This window comes from Odocoileus virginianus, chromosome 4 (genome assembly GCF_023699985.2).
Source record: "Odocoileus virginianus isolate 20LAN1187 ecotype Illinois chromosome 4, Ovbor_1.2, whole genome shotgun sequence".
Lineage (NCBI taxonomy): Eukaryota > Metazoa > Chordata > Mammalia > Artiodactyla > Cervidae > Odocoileus > Odocoileus virginianus.
The window spans coordinates 8,343,166-8,363,467 of record NC_069677.1 but is presented as its reverse complement, the minus strand read 5'-3'; the positions used below and the strand labels follow the sequence as shown (position 1 = coordinate 8,363,467).

At 33.8% G+C, this 20,302-nt stretch overlaps 1 protein-coding gene across 6 annotated transcripts in view; it reads right to left on the bottom strand.

Moving 5' to 3' along the window:
• The window catches only part of STXBP5L (syntaxin binding protein 5L), a 333,130-nt gene that overhangs the window by 211,615 nt on the left and 101,213 nt on the right, over positions 1 to 20,302 (bottom strand). For all 6 annotated transcript variants that reach the window (XM_070466030.1, XM_070466033.1, XM_070466032.1 and 3 more), the window contains exon 6: positions 7,405 to 7,539. In XM_070466030.1, coding sequence (XP_070322131.1) covers positions 7,405 to 7,539 — 135 coding nt within the window. The remainder of the gene's footprint in view (positions 1 to 7,404; positions 7,540 to 20,302) is intronic.

Here is a 20,302-nt window from a genome sequence, read left to right as displayed (position 1 = left end):
CATTATCTTATACGCTTATCTATGTGTTGCTAGATCTGCTTCTCTGAAAATTTAAAAATGAAGTTTTACTTATACAGAAAAAAGGACTTATATGACCACAAGGGTGATACCGTAAACCTGTTTCAACTAAACTGCAAAGTACATATAAAATTGAAAATTTCCTTTGACAAGAAATTTCTGATTTTGCTTCTAAAGGATAGTACAGGGGCTCCTTTGATCTACAAATAGACTCTTGCCAGTGATAGTTATCTTACAAAAATCTGAAAAATTGGGGAAACCTACTTCACTGGTTATGTCTAATTTATCTGGTTAACGAGGGTAATCAATAACAGCCTAAGAGCATATTGTTAAAAGGATCTTTGCTCTGCTAATCTGACTTTAAATTTATCCTATTCCAATATTTGGCATTTTTTTAATGTTTCCTACCTTAACTGATACCACCATTGAGTATGATTATATCATGATTAAACATGACTTGAACTGATAATGACATAGATTATTGCTCATTTTTCCACATCCTGTCTTCAAAGACCTAATTGTGCCAGATTAACCCTATTTTAAGTATACTTGACATAGTTATAATTTATTTCTTAGGCACACATGAAAACCATCAAATATTCTGCACAAAACAAGAAAATTTAAATGTTAGAAATTCTTTGGAGTCAGACAAAAGTGACAAATTATGTAACTCCAGGTTCCCCAGATACAACTCCCTAGAGTAACTCAAAGAATTATTAATAAATACATATTTATCACATATCTTATCAGTGGTTTTGTCCTAAATTTTTTCACTTAAAAATGGAGATGATAGCAGTGAACCTACTGAATAATAGTGAGGATTAGAATATACATACAGCACTTAACGTAATACTAAAACACAGTACTCAATAAGTAGTATGTATTGTTTGTTGTAAATCATTGGAATAATTAGATACTAGAGTTACTATCTGCATTCTAGGATATGTTCAGGAAGAAAAGACTTCATAAAAAGTTTATATAGTTTTTTGCAGTTCTCCTATATTTATATGTAATATATCATTCACATATAAATGCACTGCTTTATTATAGTATAAAGGCCTCTGATAAAAGACAATGTCCTTCAATTCTCTTGTAGTAACTAATAATATCCAATAAACCAAAATTTCTATGTCTCTTGGGTTTGATTGGAACAACAAATACCAAAGTGTACTCCACGATAAACTAGTGAATATATAAGGTGTTTCACATAAAGAGTGTTCTATATCAAAAAAAGTTTGGGAAAGTCTGAATTAAAGTCAAATATTTTGTTTTTCTTTTCTAGAACTTCTCAGAGTCATGATATGCAAATCAACATTGCAAATTTTCTGACCATAAGCACGTTAGACCATATGCAAAACTAACTTATCAGACTCTGCAAAACACTTAAGTTTAGAAAAAAATCTAGAGTTAAAGTTATTTGTAATAACTTTTTCAGGCTATAGAAGAGATTTTTTTTTAATTGTAAAAAATAAAAGAACCCTGAAAGAAGATAACGGAAGTTAAAAGGAAAACTCTCATTTCTATACATGACTATTAACATTTTGATGTATTTTTTTCTGACTTTTTCCACCAACATTGAATTTTCAAAAACTACCAAGCATTCTTTGCAAAAATTATGGCCATTAGAAACTACTTTAAAAAGCAATTGTGTACTATGGATTCTGTAAATCTCATAGAAATTGCTTTAGATAGAATTATCAATGAACTTAAATTCATGGGACAGTCATCTAAACAATACCCAGTTATTCTAAAATCCCTATTTATTTCTCTTCCTCCCATTCATCACAATGGCTTCTTGATAGTTTCCTTTGTGGACTTTCTCTTCCCATATCTTAAATACTGGTATTCCTTTGTATTCTGTTCTAGACTGAAATGTATTCCCATATTACATATGATCATGAATTCAAGAGACCACAGGAGCCAGGTAGGTATGCAAATGAGTTCAATAGGCTGAATAAGAACTGTGCCAAACTGGATAGCACAATGAATGTGAATGTGTTAGTTGTTCAGTCGTGTCCAACTCTTTGAGATCCCACAGACTAGCCCACCAGGATCCTCTGTCCATGGGATTCTCCATGCAAGAATACTGGAATGGGTTGCCATGCCCTTCTCCAGGGGATCTTCCCGACCCAGGGATTGAACCTGAGTCTCCTGCATTGCAGGCAGATTCTTAACCTCCTGTGCCACCAGGAAGCCCATATGTGAATGATAACACATTACCCACCTACAAAAGGAAAGTTGTTAGTTTCAGTTGATTACTGACTGCCATGCAAGAATACTGGACTGGGATTGTTTCATTAGGAATTTTTTTCATTAAAAGCTGGAAATTCAATTTTTCATCTCTATTCTACCAGTTCTTAAATACTGGAAACTAATAATTCAGAATATACTTAAATACTTTGATGGGCAAACAAAACATACCCGTGAGTCAAAATTGGTTCACTGTCTACAAGTTTGCTTCCTCATTTATATACATTCTCCATGTACAGTCTCATATATTTTCATAGTTTCAATGTCTATGTAAATTCTGATGTCATTAGGTTCAGAACATATAGAATATTCTGATATATTCCATATATCCCACATCCTTCCATTCTCCCATACCAATTCCATGTGAATAACTTAAAAACACACACAACTCAACCTGCCTAAAATTGAGCTCATTATCTTACTCCCAACCTACTTAATCTCCTGCTTTCTTTCACTAAATGACACCCTTGTCCACACAGTTACTCAAGCCAAATACTCACTCAATTCTCTATTCTTACATCTTCCCACAAGACCCAAGTATTGCCTCTTCTGTCTTCTAACTATTTCTTTTATGTGTCAGCTTATCTTCACTCCTAAATCCTCCATAATTTCTGCCAAGAATACACTCTTTTCTCTTTTCAATGATTTCTCCATACCTGCATTCAGAGTAGACTTTTTACGTGCAAGTTTGATCAAGTGAATTTTTCACTTAAAACGCTCCTGACCTTAGATAAAGTCTAAATGCTCAAATTGGCTTATAAAACTTTCATACTATGTATCTTTATTATCTTCTCAGCTTTATCTCTTGCCATCCTTTCTCCTAGCCATTCCCAACTAACTAAAATCCTTAAAATTTCTGTGCAAGGAACAAAATCTCTCTCACACTCTATCCTTTAACATTTCTGTTTCCTCTTCTCAGAAATCCTTTCCTCCAATTAATTCTCCACTCATCTGAGACTCATTCTTCAGATCTCATGGATGTAACTTCCTTCACAGATACTTCTCTGAGACCTCACATCTATATTAGGTATCCTTCTTACGAAATTTGCAACATTGTATTTCCAATATAGTGTAATTGCCTTTTTACTTAATCTCACCTTTATTACACTGGAATCTCCAAGAAGAGAGAAATTATGTCTTGCTAGTTTATACTGGTTTCCAGGAGCTAGCATATCATAGTGCTCAGAAAATATATTTAAAGACTGTAAGCCTTATATTTATTATTTAGTTCTAAAGTTCATGCTCAAATTTTTAATCACATGTAGAAAAAATAGCCCCCCCCCATTTTTTTTTTCTTAAAGCTGGGACTGCTCTGCAGAAATACCTATCTCTGTGCTATAACCTGGAATATATTTTCCAATTAAATTTTTTTAATGTCATTTTGTTATACTACTATTTTATAAAGACATTATTATAAAGACTATTTTCTATAGACATTATTGTTTCTACAGACATCACAAAAATGGCCTCCAGTTTCCAAATAACTAACATATACACTATGGGAACATGAACAATTTATAATTATGAGAACTGCCTACAATTAAAATTGGGAAAACTCACTGAAAACACAAACAATCTAAAAAGACAAACATTGAATGAAAAGTATTTCAAGAACTTAAAATAGAAATAATCTCACACCTTAAAGATAATTCTGCATTTCTCACGCTTAAAATGTCCTGTTAAAATTTGTGTAAAGTTCTCAAAAATAAACTCAAAATGGATTAAAGATCTAAATGTAAGACCAGAAACTATCAAACTCCTAGAGGAGAACATAGGCAAAACACTCTCCAACATAAATCACAGCAGGATCCTCTATGACCCACATCCCAGAATTTTAGAAATAAAAGCAAAAATAAACAAATGGGACCTAATGAAACTTAAAAGCTTTTGCACAACAAAGGAAACTATAAGCAAGGTGAAAAGACAGCCCTCAGATTGGGAGAAAATAATAGCAAACGAAGCAACAGACAAAGGATTAATCTCAAAAATATACAAGCAACTCCTCCAGCTCAACTCCAGAAAAATAAATGACCCAATCAAAAAATGGGCCAAAGAACTCAACAGACATTTCTCCAAGGAAGACATACAGATGGCTAACAAACACATGAAAAGATGCTCAACATCACTCATTATCAGAGAAATGCAAATCAAAACCACAATGAGGTACCATTATACGCCAGTCAGGATGGCTGCTATCCAAAAGTCTACAAGCAATAAATGCTGGAGAGGGTGTGGAGAAAAGGGAACCCTCTTACACTGTTGGTGGGAATGCAAATCAGTACAGCCACTATGGAAAACAGTGTGGAGATTTCTTAAAAAGCTGGAAATAGAACTGCCATATGACCCAGCAATCCCACTTCTGGGCATACACACCAAGGAAATCAGATCTGAAAGAGACACGTGCACCCCAATGTTCATCGCAGCACTGTTTATAATAGCCAGGACATGGAAGCAACCCAGATGCCCATCAGCAGACGAATGGATGAGGAAGCTGTGGTACATATACACCATGGAATATTACTCAGCCATTAAAAAGAATTCATTTGAATCAGTTCTAATGAGATGGATGAAACTGGAGCCCATTATGCAGAGCGAAGTAAGCCAGAAAGATAAAGACCATTACAGTATACTAACACATATATATGGACTTTAGAAAGATGGTAATGATAACCCTATATGCAAAACAGAAAAAGAGACTCAGATATATAGAACAGACTTGTGGACTCTGGGAGAAGGCAAGGGTGGGATGTTTCAAGAGAACAGCATTGAAACATGTATATTATCTAGGGTGAAACAGATCACCAGCCCAGATTGGGTGCATGAGACAGGTGCTCGGGCCTGGTGCACTGGGAAGACCCAGAAGGATTGGGTGGAGAGGGAGGTGGGAGGGGGGACTGGGATGGGGAATACATGTAAATCCATGGCTGATTCATTTCAATGTATGACAAAAACTACTGTAATGATGTAAAGTAATTAGCCTATTAAAAAAAAAAAGAAAAAAAAATTTGTGTAAAGTTCTAATTACAAAATGACTCTTAATTAAATGCATATTTTAATACTGTCCCAAAATCTTAACAGATATTACTAAGTGGTTTGCATTTCCTAATGTATCTGAAGAGGTAAAGAGCTAAAAGACTGACTGTTCTAGGAAGCTGGAAGTTGGGATTTAAAATCAAATCTATCTCAGTGTGACTATATTACCATGGAACACATTTTTGGAAATCTGGTCTAAATAAAGCAATAAACAGTCAGGAGATAAGGTGGCTGCTAATAATTTCTTGAGGCTATTTCAAGGCTATTTTCAGAGGTACATACAACTCCATAAAACACTATATTTATATAATTAGGAGATTCTATTCAGAATCACATGTATGATATTATGAAAAATAAAAATGCCTTATTTCTTTAATTTCTCCTAGTTTTATCCTCCTTTATAATATACATCTTAAAATCTTCATTAGTTCAGAAAATATAAAGTATATAGACTATGTAAATACATATAGGGTATAAGTCATAGTTCAGGTAGTATTAATCTGAATGATGAAAAGGATTTGTTAAGTAAATGAATATAGAAATAACAAACATTGCAAGAGTGTGAAATATTTGATCTGTTTACAAAAAAAAACCTTCTTAATTACTTTAGCAGCATTGAACTGACACAAATCTATTACTATTTGTAACTAACAGCAAATTTGTATAAAATCTCTACCTCTCAGGTGTACTTGTGTCTATCAGTATCCCAAAACATTATGAAAACAAATATTAAGCTCAGTGTTATGTAATGCTTTTATAGATTTAAGATTATAGGGGGAAAAGCCTTTCCCAAATAGCTGAAAAAATAAATACTTTTTGAGAGACACATAACTTTCTATAGGACAAATGTTTTTAAAAATATACACATAGAATATTAAAATGTATATGAATAAAAAAGCTCATACCAATCATAATTATATTTGAAACCTTAAGTCAATGGCACTGTGTATCTATTTATCATACTAATTTTCATTAATGTCATTAGTTATTTAGTAGCTGCTCTGTGGAAAGCACCAAAATAAGACAAACAAGAAAAAAAAATGAGCAACAAACAAAGAATTCTGCCCTGAAGCTATTCTTATTCTAATGAGGAAGAGTTACCATTAATTAAAAAAAAAACCTCATTAGGACACAATACAAATGGATAATTATAATAAGAACATAACTACTAATATCCCCTCCCTATCAAGCAATATACATGTACACTGAAATACTGGGAATAGGGAATAGTAGATTTATTATGAAAACCAAAGTCAAATTTCATGAAAATAGGCTGTTTTAATCAGAGTTTTAGAGAAAAACAATTATATAACTTAGAATATGTATATGTAAGAGAGAGAATGAGTCAATCTCAAGTCAAATGTACCTTATTAAGAACTTGGTATGTACAGAACATAAACATTTATTAAAGAAAAAATAGTTTTCCCAATTAACACACTGACAAGGAGAATTGTTTGTATATGTACTACCAAGGATGGCTTGAAATTCCATAAAGTTTCACATTTGAGGGATTTCACATTTTACATGTGCAGAAATGTAAATATCAGTGCCAAAGTGAAAATGGTAATTGCCATCAGCCACATATCCAAAGAGCTGTATACATCACAATGTGAAAGATATTGATGAAGTGATTCTTTTTAGAACCCAGAAAAATATGTTACTGGGGCAAGCAAAGAATAAGCTATCAGTATTTAAAAACATGTGAACTGACCATGATTATTTTTAAATTAAACTATATGTGGTAACAATCCTCTTGCCATTCCTACTGGAAGTGGCTATACTGACTATAAAGAAATGAGATGATTTTCATGTGTACCTTTTAGAATAAGCCTTACTATTTTACCACAAAGCTTGGATACATAGTAGCCCTTAATTATTTATAGTATTTGTAAAGGCTAAAATTAGCATCTATTAATACTACAATATATATTTTTAAAAGACTTTATAGTTTTCAATTATTTTAGATGAACTTTTCACTCAAATTCATCATAAATTAGCTACTGATGCTTCAAATAACTCTGGAATTTTATATATATATATACACACTATATAACTCTTGAAAATATTTAATTCAAATATAGTGATATTCAAGTTCAAACTTACAGTTCAATTGCCTTGTTCCACATGATAACATATCCAGAAAGAATGAAAGATTCAATATTTACAATATGTGTATTTCCTCTTTCTGTTCCAACATAGAGCCATTTACTCTGGAAAGGTAGATGACAGTAAGTAATTCTGAAAGAAAGAAAATTATAATTAAAATATCTAAATTTTATATCTGGTCAGAATTAAATTTTCTTTACACTCTTTACAATGATAGTTATATAAACAACAAAATTTACTACATACTCAGTAGAACTTAATTATTAGCAGAGTTTATAGGGTAAATGACAAGACTGTATCATTAAAAATAATAATGATAAAGCAATCACTATTAAATAAGTATGTGATATGGACACTGATATATATTATTTCTAATTCTGAAAATAGCATGTCAAGACATATATACAACTTTTCTTTAGAAAGAGGAAACTGAGGTCAAGAATTTGTACTTCTACTTGCCTAGGACTGACAGTTAATAAGTGGCAAAACTGGGATTCAAATCCATTACTGTCTGGTTGAAAAATGACTGCATTTCTACAAAGCTATGTTTGGATTTTTATAATAATGTCACTTGAAATAAAAATTAGATATATATGAAACATAATTTTCAGAGTTCTCAGAGAGACTGTAGCTTTGTCTACATGAAGCGATAAATTATTTACTTTTTTCCTGATGCTTGGCATTTAAATGGTATAAAGAAAACTTGTAAGGTTAAAGATCCACTGTACTATTTCTTTATTTTTTTGTTCTGCCTTTATCTTCACAATAGGCTTTCTGACCAATTCTGGGAACTTATTCCATAGCCAGAGCAACCATGACTCCTACATATGAAATCTGGGAATTTATTAATCTTCTATTCATAGTATCATCACTTTTTCTAGTTTGGCCTACTTATGCTCCTTAACCACTTTTAAAAAGACATGGAGAATAAGTTCACAGTTATCTTCTTGCCAGAACTTGTTATTAAACCATAATATTTCCTAGAACTTATTTCGAAACAGAGCTGGCAAACTGTTAGAAGAGAAAAACAGAATACTGATATTAAGCAGATAGACCACTATGGAGAAAAAAAGGAAAGTGAATGATAAATTCCAAGAAGGATTTCATCTTATACCTCTTTATGTAACAGTGAACATGCATCATGTCAAAGTTATATTTTCAATCTGGTTCATTGACTTTCTCTACACCCTTGTGTGTGTGTGCATGCTCAGTCATGTTTGACACTTTGCAAGCCCATGGGCCTAAATACAGCCTGCCAGGCTCCTCTGTCCATGGGATTTTCCAGGTAAGAATACTGGAGTGGGTCGCCATTGCCTATTCTAGGGGATCTTCCTGACTCAGGGATCAAACCCATGTGTCATGCATCTCCCTGCACTGGCCAGGCAGGTTCTTCACAACTGCATCACCTGGGAAGCCCAAACTTTATCCAAAAGTATTCTGCTGAAGGCACCTAGCACACTAAATTCAAAAACTAGAAGTCTTGTTATTACATACACATTTACAGAGTTAATTGATAATTAAAATATAACATATATGATATTAGATAATTTTGATTAAACCTACAGTCCAGAAGTGCTGTTGCCAAATAAAGTTCTAAAGGAAATAACTTAATAGTCATGTTTCTAGCCAATGGACAATCAATTTCTAATTCAATCTATGTAGAAAAAGGAAGCTCATTTTAAAAAGGATTTATGATCACCCTTTCTGAATAATCAATAATCATATCCTTTACAATTATACAGTGGAAATGACAGTTTCAAGGGATTAGATCTGATAGACAGAGTGCCTGAAGAACTATGTTTAGGACACTGGCTTGGGACACTGTACAGGAGGTTCAGGACACTGTACAAGAGGCAGTGACCAACACCATCCCCAAGAAAAAGAAATGCAAAAAGGCAAAATGGTTGTCTGAGGAGACCTTACAAATAGCTGAGAAAAGAAGAGGAGCTAAAGGCAAAGGAGAAATGGAAAGATATACCCATTTGATGCAGAGTTCCAAAGAATAGCAAGGAGAGAAAAGAAAGCCTTCCTCAGTGATCAGTGCAAAGAAAGAGAAGAAAACAATAGAATGGGAAAGACTAGAGATGTCTTCAAGAAAATTAGAGATACCAAGGGAACATTTCATGCAAAGATGGGTTCATATAGGGTTATCACTATCATCTTTCTAAAGTCCATATATATGTGTTAGTATACTGTAATGGTCTTTATCTTTCTGGCTTACTTGTATAGAACAGACTTGTGGACTCTGGGAGAAGGCGAGGGTGGGATGTTTCAAAAGAACAGCACTGAAACATGTATATTATCTAGGGTGAAACAGATAACCTGCCCAGGTTGGGTACATGAGACAAGTGCTCGGGCCTGGTGCACTGGGAAGACCCAGAGGGATCGGGTGGAGAGGGAGGTGGGAGGGGGGACTGGGATGGGGAATACATGTAAATCCATGGCTAATTCATTTCAATGTATAACAAAAACTACTGTAATGATGTAAAGTAATTAGCCTCCAACTAATAAAAAAAAAAAATGGGTTGAATAAAGGACAGAAATGGTATGGACCTACAGAAGCAGAAGATATTAAGAAGAGGTAGCAAGAATACACAGAACTGTACAAAAAAGATCTTCACGACCCAGATAATCACAATGGTGTGATCACTCACCTAAAGACAACATCCTGGAATGTGAAGTCAAGAGGGCCATTAGAAAGCATCACTACGAACAAAGCTAGTGGAGGTGATGGAATTCCAGTTGAGTTATTTCAAATCCTCAAAGATGATGCTGTGAAAGTGCTGCACTCAATATGCCAGCAAATTTGGAAAATTCAGCAGTGGCCACAGGACTGAAAAAGGTCAGTTCATTCCAATTCCAAAAAAAGGCAATCCCAAATAATGCTCAAACTACCACACAATTGCAATCATCTCACAGCTAGTAAAGTAATGCTCAAAATTCTCCAAGCCAGGCTTCAGCAATACGTGGACCATGAACTTCCAGATGTTCAAGCTGGTTTTAGAAAAGGCAGAGGAACAAGAGATCAAATTGCCAACATCTGCTGGATCACTGAAAAAGCAAGCAAGTTCCAGAAAAACATCTATTTCTGCTTTATTGACTATGCCAAAGCCTTTGACTGTGTGGATCACAATAAACTGTGGAAAATTCTGAAAGAGATGGAAATACCAGACCACCTGACCTGCCTCTTGAGAAACCTGTATGCAGGTCATGAAGCAACAGTTAGAACTGGGCATGGAACAACAGACTGGTTCCAAATAGGAAAAGGAGCACGTCAAGGCTATATATTGTCACCCTGTTTATTTAACTGATACGTAGAGTACATCATGAGAAACACTGGGCTGAGAGAAGCAGAAGCTGGAATCAGGATTGCCAGGGAAATATCAATAACCTCAGATATGCAGGTGACACCACCCTCATGGCAGAAAGTGAAGAGGAACTAAAAAGCCTCATGATGGAAGTGAAAGAGGAGAATGAAAAAGTTGGCTTAAAGCTCAACATTCAGAAAACTAAGATCATGGCATCTGGTACCATCACTTCATGGGAAATAGATGGGGAGACAGTGGGAACAGTGGCTGACTTTATTTTTTGGGCTCCAAAATCACTACAGATGGTGACTGCAGCCATGAAATTAAAAGACGCTTATTTCTTGGAAGGAAAGTTATGACCAAACTAGATAGCATATTAAAAAGCAGAGACATTACTTTGCCAACAAAGGTCCATCTGATCAAGGCTATGGTTTTTCCAGTGGTCATGTATGGATGTGAGAGTTGGGCTGTGAAGAAAGCTGAGTGCCAAAGAATTGATGCTTTTGAACTGTGGTGTGTTGGAGAAGACTCTTGAGAGTCCCTTGGACTGCAAGGAAATCCAACCAGTCCATCCTAAAGGAGATCAGTCCTGGGTGTTCACTGGAAGGAGTGCTGCTGAAGCTGAAACTCCAATACTTTGGCCACCTCATGCGAAGAGTTGACTCATTGGAAAAGACCCTGATGCTGGGAGGGACTGGGGGCAGGAGGAGAAGGGGATGACAGAGGATGAGATGGCTGGATGGCATCACCGACTCGATGGACATGAGTTTGGGTAAACTCTGGCAGTTGGTGATGGACAGGGAGGCCTGGAGTGCTGTGATTCTTGGGGTCACAAAGAGTCGGACACAGCTGAATGACTGAACTGAACTGAACAGATAAACTGAACAGCAGAATGGAGGAAACAGAGAAAGAGTCAATGAACTCAAATATAAAACATATATCCAATCTGTAAAACAGAAAATAGATGTTAAAAAAGAAAAAATCAGACTCATAGAACTGTGGGACAAAAACAAAAGATCTAAAAATCATGTTATCAGTTTCCCAGAAGGAAAAGGATGAGACATAAAAGTAGTCCAAAAGTGTTTAGAACCTTTCCAGACTTGGGAAAGGATTCATAAAACTGAAAAAAAGGAAAACAAAAAAAAAAACACCCCAAACCCAAAAGGATAAACCCAAAGAAATAAAACCAAAATCAGAAAAGTAAAAAGAAAAGAAAAAAGTCTTGAAGGTGGCAAGAGACAAACAAAACTTTAACTACAAGGGGAACATTCCAATGATAGCAGATTTCTCATGAGAAAACAGGGAGCCAAAAGGAAGGAGAGCATTACTCAAGGGTATAAAGAAAAGAACTGTCAACCCAGAACTCTATCCACACCAAATATATTTCTATTTTTATTAAAAATGAAGGAAAACCAAAAATTGTCACTAAAAGATCAACTCAAACAGAATGGCTAAAGGGAATTTACTTAACAAAAATGAATGATAGAAAAGGAATATCTGAATATCAAGTGTGAATAAAAATAACAAAAAGTAAAAATATGAATAAGTATAATGTATTTTCATTCTCTTGAATTCCCTAAATCATGTTTGACAGTTGAAAAAAAATTATAACAGTCCAATTGGTTCTAAATATAGAGGAGGAAAATTTATTATAAATGAGGGAAATACAGGGAAATAAAAAAAAATTGGTCTTTATACTTCATTAAAACTGTGAAAATGCAATAGCAAAAGACTGTGATAATTTGTTTACATATAATGAAGCACCAACAGCAACCTCTAAAGAAGTGAAGTGATACAAAGAGACACTAAAATATAAAGGTAAATCAAAATAAAATTCTGGAAAAAAATTAAAAACAGAACAGCAAGAAAAAAATATCAGGTGAAAAATAGAGAGATTTTCTCTTACAGGAAGACTACAAAAAATAAAATGAGATCTTAAGTCCTGAGGTATCAATTACAGAGAATATAAATACCAACCAAAATACACAGATTGACAGATTGAGTGTAAAAAAAAAAAAAAACCCAACTATACACTGTCTACAAGAGACTTTACTTATACTAAGCTAACAAGAAAGACAAGGTATACCACACAAACATTAATCAAAAGAAAGCAGAATAAGTTATATAATATCAAATAGAAAAAGAGTTCTGAGGCAAGAAAATAACCAGAGAAATATTGTGTAAAGATAAAATATCAGTCCACCAAGAAGAAATAGTAACCCCAAATGTGTGTGCATACACCAAACAACAGGTTGCAAAATACATGAAGCAAAAACTCATAAAACTGAAAAGAAAAAAAGAATTTTTGATTCTAGTAGGAGACTTCAACACCTGTCTCTAGAAAATCAGTAAGGATATAAAAGAACTCAATACAGCCATGAGCCAACAAGATGTAACCAACATTTATAGATTAATCTGCCAAACAACAGCAAAATAGACATTCTATCGTAGAAGTCACAAAAAAACATATACTAAAACAGATGATATCCTGAGTTAAAAAACAAACCTCAATAAATTTAACATAATTCAGGTCATATAGAATGTGTTATCTAAACACAATGGAATCAAACAAGAAATCGATAGAAGAATGATAATAGGAAAAATCTCCGAATATTTAAACTAAGCAACATACTTGTAATCCATGGGTCTAAGAAGTCGTCACAAGTGAATTCAAAAAATACACTGAACTGAATGACACTGGAAATGCAATATATCAAAACAGGTGGGAGCTTAGATATTGATTTGAAACTTTTCCTAAAGCAAAACCAAAAGGGAATTTATAGCACTGAATATTTATGTTACAAAAAGGAAAAAGTTTCAAATCAGCATCTAATCTCCCACTCTAAAGAACCTAGAAAAATAAGAGCAAAAGAAATCCAAACCAAGTAGACAAAAAATAATAATAATAAAAGAGCAGAAATTATGAAACTGAAAACAGTAAAACAATGGAGATATAAAGCTAAGGTATGAATTTAAAAACAATTATAGGACTTGAGTGCTAAAATCTACAAAACACGGACGAAAGAAAAGATATAAGTAAACAAAGTGTGTTCATGAATTTTAATACTAAACATTGTAAAAATGTCAATTTACATTTTTATAAAACTGACATAGTGTTTTTATAGATTTTGTTGACATGCTTATTTAAAATTTATATGAAAGGCAAAGGAATAAGAATAACTAAAGCAACTGTTAATTCATAATCAATGAAACAAAAAGCAATTCCTTGAAAAGTTCAATAAAACAGAAAAATCTCTGGCAAAACTGACAAGAAAAAAGATAGGAAAGACAATTTACCAATATTAGGAATTATAAAGGAGGATTACTGTAAATTATATAAAGTTAAATATGATAGTAACAATTTTACAAAGTCTATCTGACAACTTATGAAGTGAACTAATTCCTCAAAAAACCAAAAATCAAAGCAATTCCCCAAATCTGAAGTAGACAGATTAGTCCCTATACCTACTAACAAATTTTAATTTATAATTTTTAAACTTCCAGAAAAGAAATCTTCAGCCCCATGTGGTTTCACAAGAGAATTTTATTGAATATTTAAAGAAAAATTATCACCAATTGTAACAATCTTTTCCAGAAAATACAACAGGGAAAACTTCCCAAGTCATTCTATAAAGACAGGATTACCTGAGAGTGAAATCAAATGAGGACAATATAATAAAAAAAACCAGAAGTAACTTTTACTTGTCATTTTAATTTAGTAAAGCTGGGAAGAGGGAGAAAACTATGCACCAATAATCCTCATGGATACTGGTGTAAAAGTCCTTAACAAAAGGTTATCCAATAGAATATAGCAATATATAAAAAGACCAACAGAGGCTTATCTCAGGAATGCAAGGCTAACTCAATATTTGGAAATCAGTCAATGTAATTCATCATATAACAGTTTAAAAGAGATAGATAACATGATCATATCAATTGATGCAGAAATGGCAATTGACAAAATTCAACACTCATTCACATTAACAGCAAAAACAGTATTGGAGAGTACTCTCTCAACTTCATAAAGATCAGCTTCCCAAAGCCTACAAGAATATACTTAGTAGTGAAAGAATGAATGCTTTCCTCCCTAAAGATCAAGAAGAAGGCAGCATGGCTTTTCTCATCCTTCTCATCCTTCTTCTTAAACATAGTTTGAGGAAGTTTCAAGAAAAAGAAATAAAGGCATGTAATGCATAAAACTTCCCTGTTTGCAGATAATATGCTGGTCAACACAGAAAATCCTAAAAAATCTGCAAAGAAACTCATAGAGTTAATAAGTTCAGTAATGATGCAGCATATAAGATAAACATACAAAACTCAGTTGTATTTCTATCTACAAGCAATGAACATGTAGAAGCTGAAAACTGAAATGCAACACCACTTAAAATCACTCAAAATATGATATACTGAGATATAAATCTAGAAACAATTATAGAACTTGAGTGCTAAAATCTACAAAACCCAGATGAAAGAAAAGATATAAGTAAACAAATTGTGTTCATGAATTTTAATACTCAACATTATAAAAAACATCAGCTGACGTTTTTATAAAACTCTGGCAAAGTAATTTTGTAGATTTTGTTGACATGCTTAGTTTAAAACTCATATCAAAAGGCAAAGGAACAAGAATAACTAAAGCAATTGTGCAAAAGAAGAATGAAGTGGGAGGAAACAGCCTACCCAATTTTAAGACCATATTTATCTACAGTAAATAAGACTGTGTTGTACTTGCAGAGGGATAGAAAGATAGATCAATGCAACAGAATAGAAAAACACAGAAAAATAAACCCATATAATAGGTCCAAATAACTTTTGACAAATTTGGAAGGCAATTCAATGAAACAAGGTCAACAAATAGTACTAAATACTGGATATCTTCTGAGACAAAATTGAATCTCTACCTAAACTTCAAACATCACACAAAAACTAACTTGAAGAAGACCATACATTTATATTTACATGTAAAATATAAAACTCTACCAAAACAGGAGAAATCCTTGGGATCTTGGATGAAGTAGTAAGTTTACAGATTTGATCTCAAAGTGAGTGATCCATAATGACAGAACTAATAAATTGTGCTTCATCAAAATATAAAACATTTTCTATACAAAAGAATCTCTTATGAGCATGAAAACAGAAACCACAGATGAGAAAATATTTTCAAATCACATATCCAACAAAAGACTAGTATTTAGAATAAATTTTTAAATGCTCAGAACTTAATGGTTAAAAGTAAAAATACATGAGAAAGTGCTGACAAATGGAAAATCAATTTTATTGGACCCAGGAGAGAACTGAAATCTTGGAACAAACTACAACTCCAAAATTTCTATATAAGAAGGAGTTCTTAGGGAAACCAAAAAACAAGGGAGACAAAATCAAAACACTAGAAAAACCTGAAGCTTCTGGTACCCACAGCCACCACAAACATCAATACAGCCTAGTTCTTTATTATGTCAACATAAAACCTGACATTAAAGGACTATCTAGGGAATTCCTTGCTGGTCCAGTGGCTAAAACTCTGCACTCTCAAAACAGGGGGCCTGGTTTGATCCCTGGTCAGGGAACTAGATCCCACATGCCACAACTAAGACCCTATGCAGCCAAATAAATGAAAATGATTTTTTTTTAAAGGCCTATATATCTCAAGTACTGAAACTCCAATACTTTGGCCACCTGATGCGAAAGGCTGACTCCTTTCAAAAGACCCTAATGCTGGGAAAGATTGAGGGCAGGAGGAGAAGGGGACGACAGAGGATAAGATGGTTGGATGCCATCACCAACTCAGTGGACATGAATTTGGGTAAACTCCAGGAGTTGGTGATGGACAGGGAGGCTGGCGTGCTGTGGTTCATGGGGTCGCAACTGAGTGACTGAACTGAACTGAACCTCAAGTACTATTACCCAATATACACGTCAAACTTTCAACAAAAAATTACAAGGCATGCTAAAAAGCAAGAGAAAACATATGAAGAGACAAAGGAACATCAGAACCAGACTCAGATGTGACAAAAATAATATACTTATATTTAGGTAAGAAATTTTAAATAACTATGATTAATATTTTAAACACTCTAGAAGAGATAGTAAAAGATATGAAAGATGGGTAGTGTAAGAAAAGAGATAAAAACAACAGCATTTCAAATGGGAATGTTAGATATGAAAACCATTGTAAAGAAAATAAAGAATGCATTTTGATGACTTCATCAACATGGCCAAGTTAACAATCAATGAACTTGAACACAGGTTATTAGAAACTTTCAAAACTTGTATACAACAAGAAAAAAAAGAGGCAAGAGAACAAAACCCAAGAACTGTGGGATAGTTTCAGAAGGTGCAATATACATATAAATGGAAGACCAGAAGAGAGAATTGAATAGAAGTATTTGAAGCAAAAATGGTTAAGAACTTTCCAAAACTAAAGACAACATCAAATCACAGAGCCAGGAAGCTTAAAAAAACCTGGGAGGCAAAAATATACAAAATCTACACTTAAGTATACCGAACCCAAACTGCAAAAAACCAGCAACAAAGAGAAAATCTTGAATAAAGATTTCCCTCCTCCAGGGGTGGAGGGAAAGCCCCTAACCTACAATACTTACAGAGAAAAAAGGATAAGAATTAGAGTAGACGTCTCATCAAAACCATGCAAGAAAGAACTAAAGTGGAGTGAAACAATTAAAGTGCTGATAGAAAAAAAAAAAACAACCCCTCATTAACCTAGATTTGTATGTCTGAAGAAAAGATGCTCCAAGTGTGAAGAAACAAAGACACTCTCAGAGTGCAGCCACTACAGAAAACAGTACGGAAATTTCGCAAAAAATTAAGAATACAATTACCATATGATCCAGAAATTCCACTCCTGGGTATATATATTAAAAAAAAATGCAAACCATTAATTTGAAAAGATATACACACCTCAACCTTCATAGTAGCACTATTTACAATAGCCAAGAAATGAAAGCAACCCAAGTATCCATCAACTGATGAACTGATAAAGAAGATGTGATACATACACACAGATGCAATGGAATATTACTCAGATATAAGAAGAATGAAATTTTGCCATTTGTAGTAATGGGGCTGGACCTAGAGAATATTATGCTTAGTGAAATAAGCAAAGACAAATATTGTATATTATCACTTTTATGTGGAATCTAAAAAAAAATAATACAAACAAATGTATACAGCAAAATAGAAACAGACTCAGTTATAGAAAAAAAACTACAACTAGTTTGTAAAACAAACTAGTGATTACAATAGGTGGATAGGGAAGGTAAGAGGGGCAAATTAGAGACATGGGATTAAAAGATACAAATTACCATGTATAAAATAGATAAGCAATAAGGATATATTATATAGAAGAGGGAATTAGTGTTATTACCTAGCAATAATTTTTAATGGAGCATCATCTATAAAAAATACTGAATCACTATACTGTAGACTTGAAATTAATACTGTAAGTCAACTATAATTTTAAAGCCTCCAAAATGTTTTTTAAATTAAAAATTCTGTGAGATAGAAGGTGGTGGAGGAATAAGATGCAGAGATCGCCAGCATCCCCCAAATACATCAAAAATTCATCAGGATATGGAACAACTCCTACAAAGCAACCTCTAGACAACAGCAGAAGACCCAGGCCTCCAGGGGAGCAGGTTAAGCTCCCTAAAATGAGGTAGGAGAGAGTAGGGAGACAGAACAATGGAAAAGACAGCTTCTGGGCAGCTTGTGCCCCAAGGGAGGGAGGGAGCCCTGAAATAGGAGTTCCCATGCACAGGGAAACTCCTTCACAGGTGGGCCCAAAGGGGAGCTGCAAAGTCTTGGAAAACCAGGCAAACCAGGGACTTGGAGGGCAATAAATAGAATTCAGAATAATGATAGTAAAGATGCTCCGAAGACTTGAAAATAGAATGGAGAAAATGCAAGAAGCATTTAACACAGTTAATACAATCACCAAGGACACAGAAGAAATAAAGAATGAACAAACAGGGGTGAATAACACAATTACTGAAATTAAAAATACTCTAGAAGGAACCAATAGCAGAATAACTGAGGAAGAGGAATGCGTAAGTGAGCTGGAGGATAGAATATTGGAAATAACTGTTGAATAGCTGAATAAAGGGAAAGGAATGAAAAGAATTGAGGAAAGTTTCAGACAATATTTGGGACAATATTCAATGCACCAACATTCGAGTTATAGGGGTCCCAGTGGAAGAAAAAAAAAAGAAAGACACTTAGAAAATTTTTGAAGAAACTATAGTTGAAAACTTGCCCCAAATGGGAAAGGAAATAGTCAATCAAGTCCAAAAAGTGCAGAGAATCTCCTACAAGTTAAACCCAAAGAGAAACACATTGAGACACATATTAATTAAGCTAACAAAGATTAAGCACAAAGGAAGAATATTAAAAGCAGCAAAAGAAAAGAAACAAGTAACATACAAGGGGAAAACCATATGATTAACAGCAGATTTTTCTGCAGAAACTCTACAGGCCAGAAGGAAATGGCAGGATATATTTAAAGTACTGAAAGAGAAAACCCCACAACTACAATGACTATACCCAGCAAAGATCTCATTCAAAATTGATGCAGAAATCAAAAACTTTACAGACAAGCAGAAGTTAAAGAGAATTCAGCACCAACAAACCAGTCTGCAACAATACTAAAGGGACTTACATTGCCAGCAAACACAAAATAAAGGAAAGACCTAAAAAAAAAAAACCCAAAACAATCAAGAAAATGCCAATAGGAACATATGTATCAATAATTACCTAAGATGTTAATGGAATAAATGCACCAAACAAAAGATACAGATTGAGTGAATGGATAAAAAAATAAGACTCATATATATTCTGCCTACAGGAGACCCACTTTAGACCTAGAGGCACAGACAGATTGAAAGTAAAAGGATGGAAAAAGATATTCCATGCAAATGGAAACCAAAAGAAAGCTGGAGTGTCAATCCTTATTTCAGACAAAATAGACTTTAAAATAAAGAATATAATAAGAAACAAAGAAGGATGCTACATAATGATCAAGGGATCAATCCAAGAAGAAGACGCAACAATTGTAAATGTCTATGCACCCAACATAGAAGCACCTCAATATATATGGCAAACACTAAAAGGCATAAGAGGAGAAGCTGACAGCAACACAATAATAGAAGGGGACTTTAACACCCCACTTTCACCAATGGACAGATCATCAAAACAGAGAATCAATAAGGAAACACAAACCTTAAATGAAACAATAGACCAAATGGACCTAACTGATATCTTCAAGACTTTCTGTGGAAGAATACACTTTCTTTCAAGTACACATGGAACATTCTCCAGGGCAGACCACATCTTGGGCCACAAATCAAGCCTCAGTAAATTTAAGAAAATTGCAATTGTATCAAGTATCTTCTCTGACCACAACGCTATGAGACTAGATATCAACTACAGGAAAAAAAAACAAAACAGCAAAAAACACAAATTCGTGGAGTTTAAACAATACAGTACTAAATAACAAAGACGTTACTGAAGAAATAAGAAAAGAAATCAAAAGATTCCTAGAAACAAATGACAATGAAAACACGATGACCCAA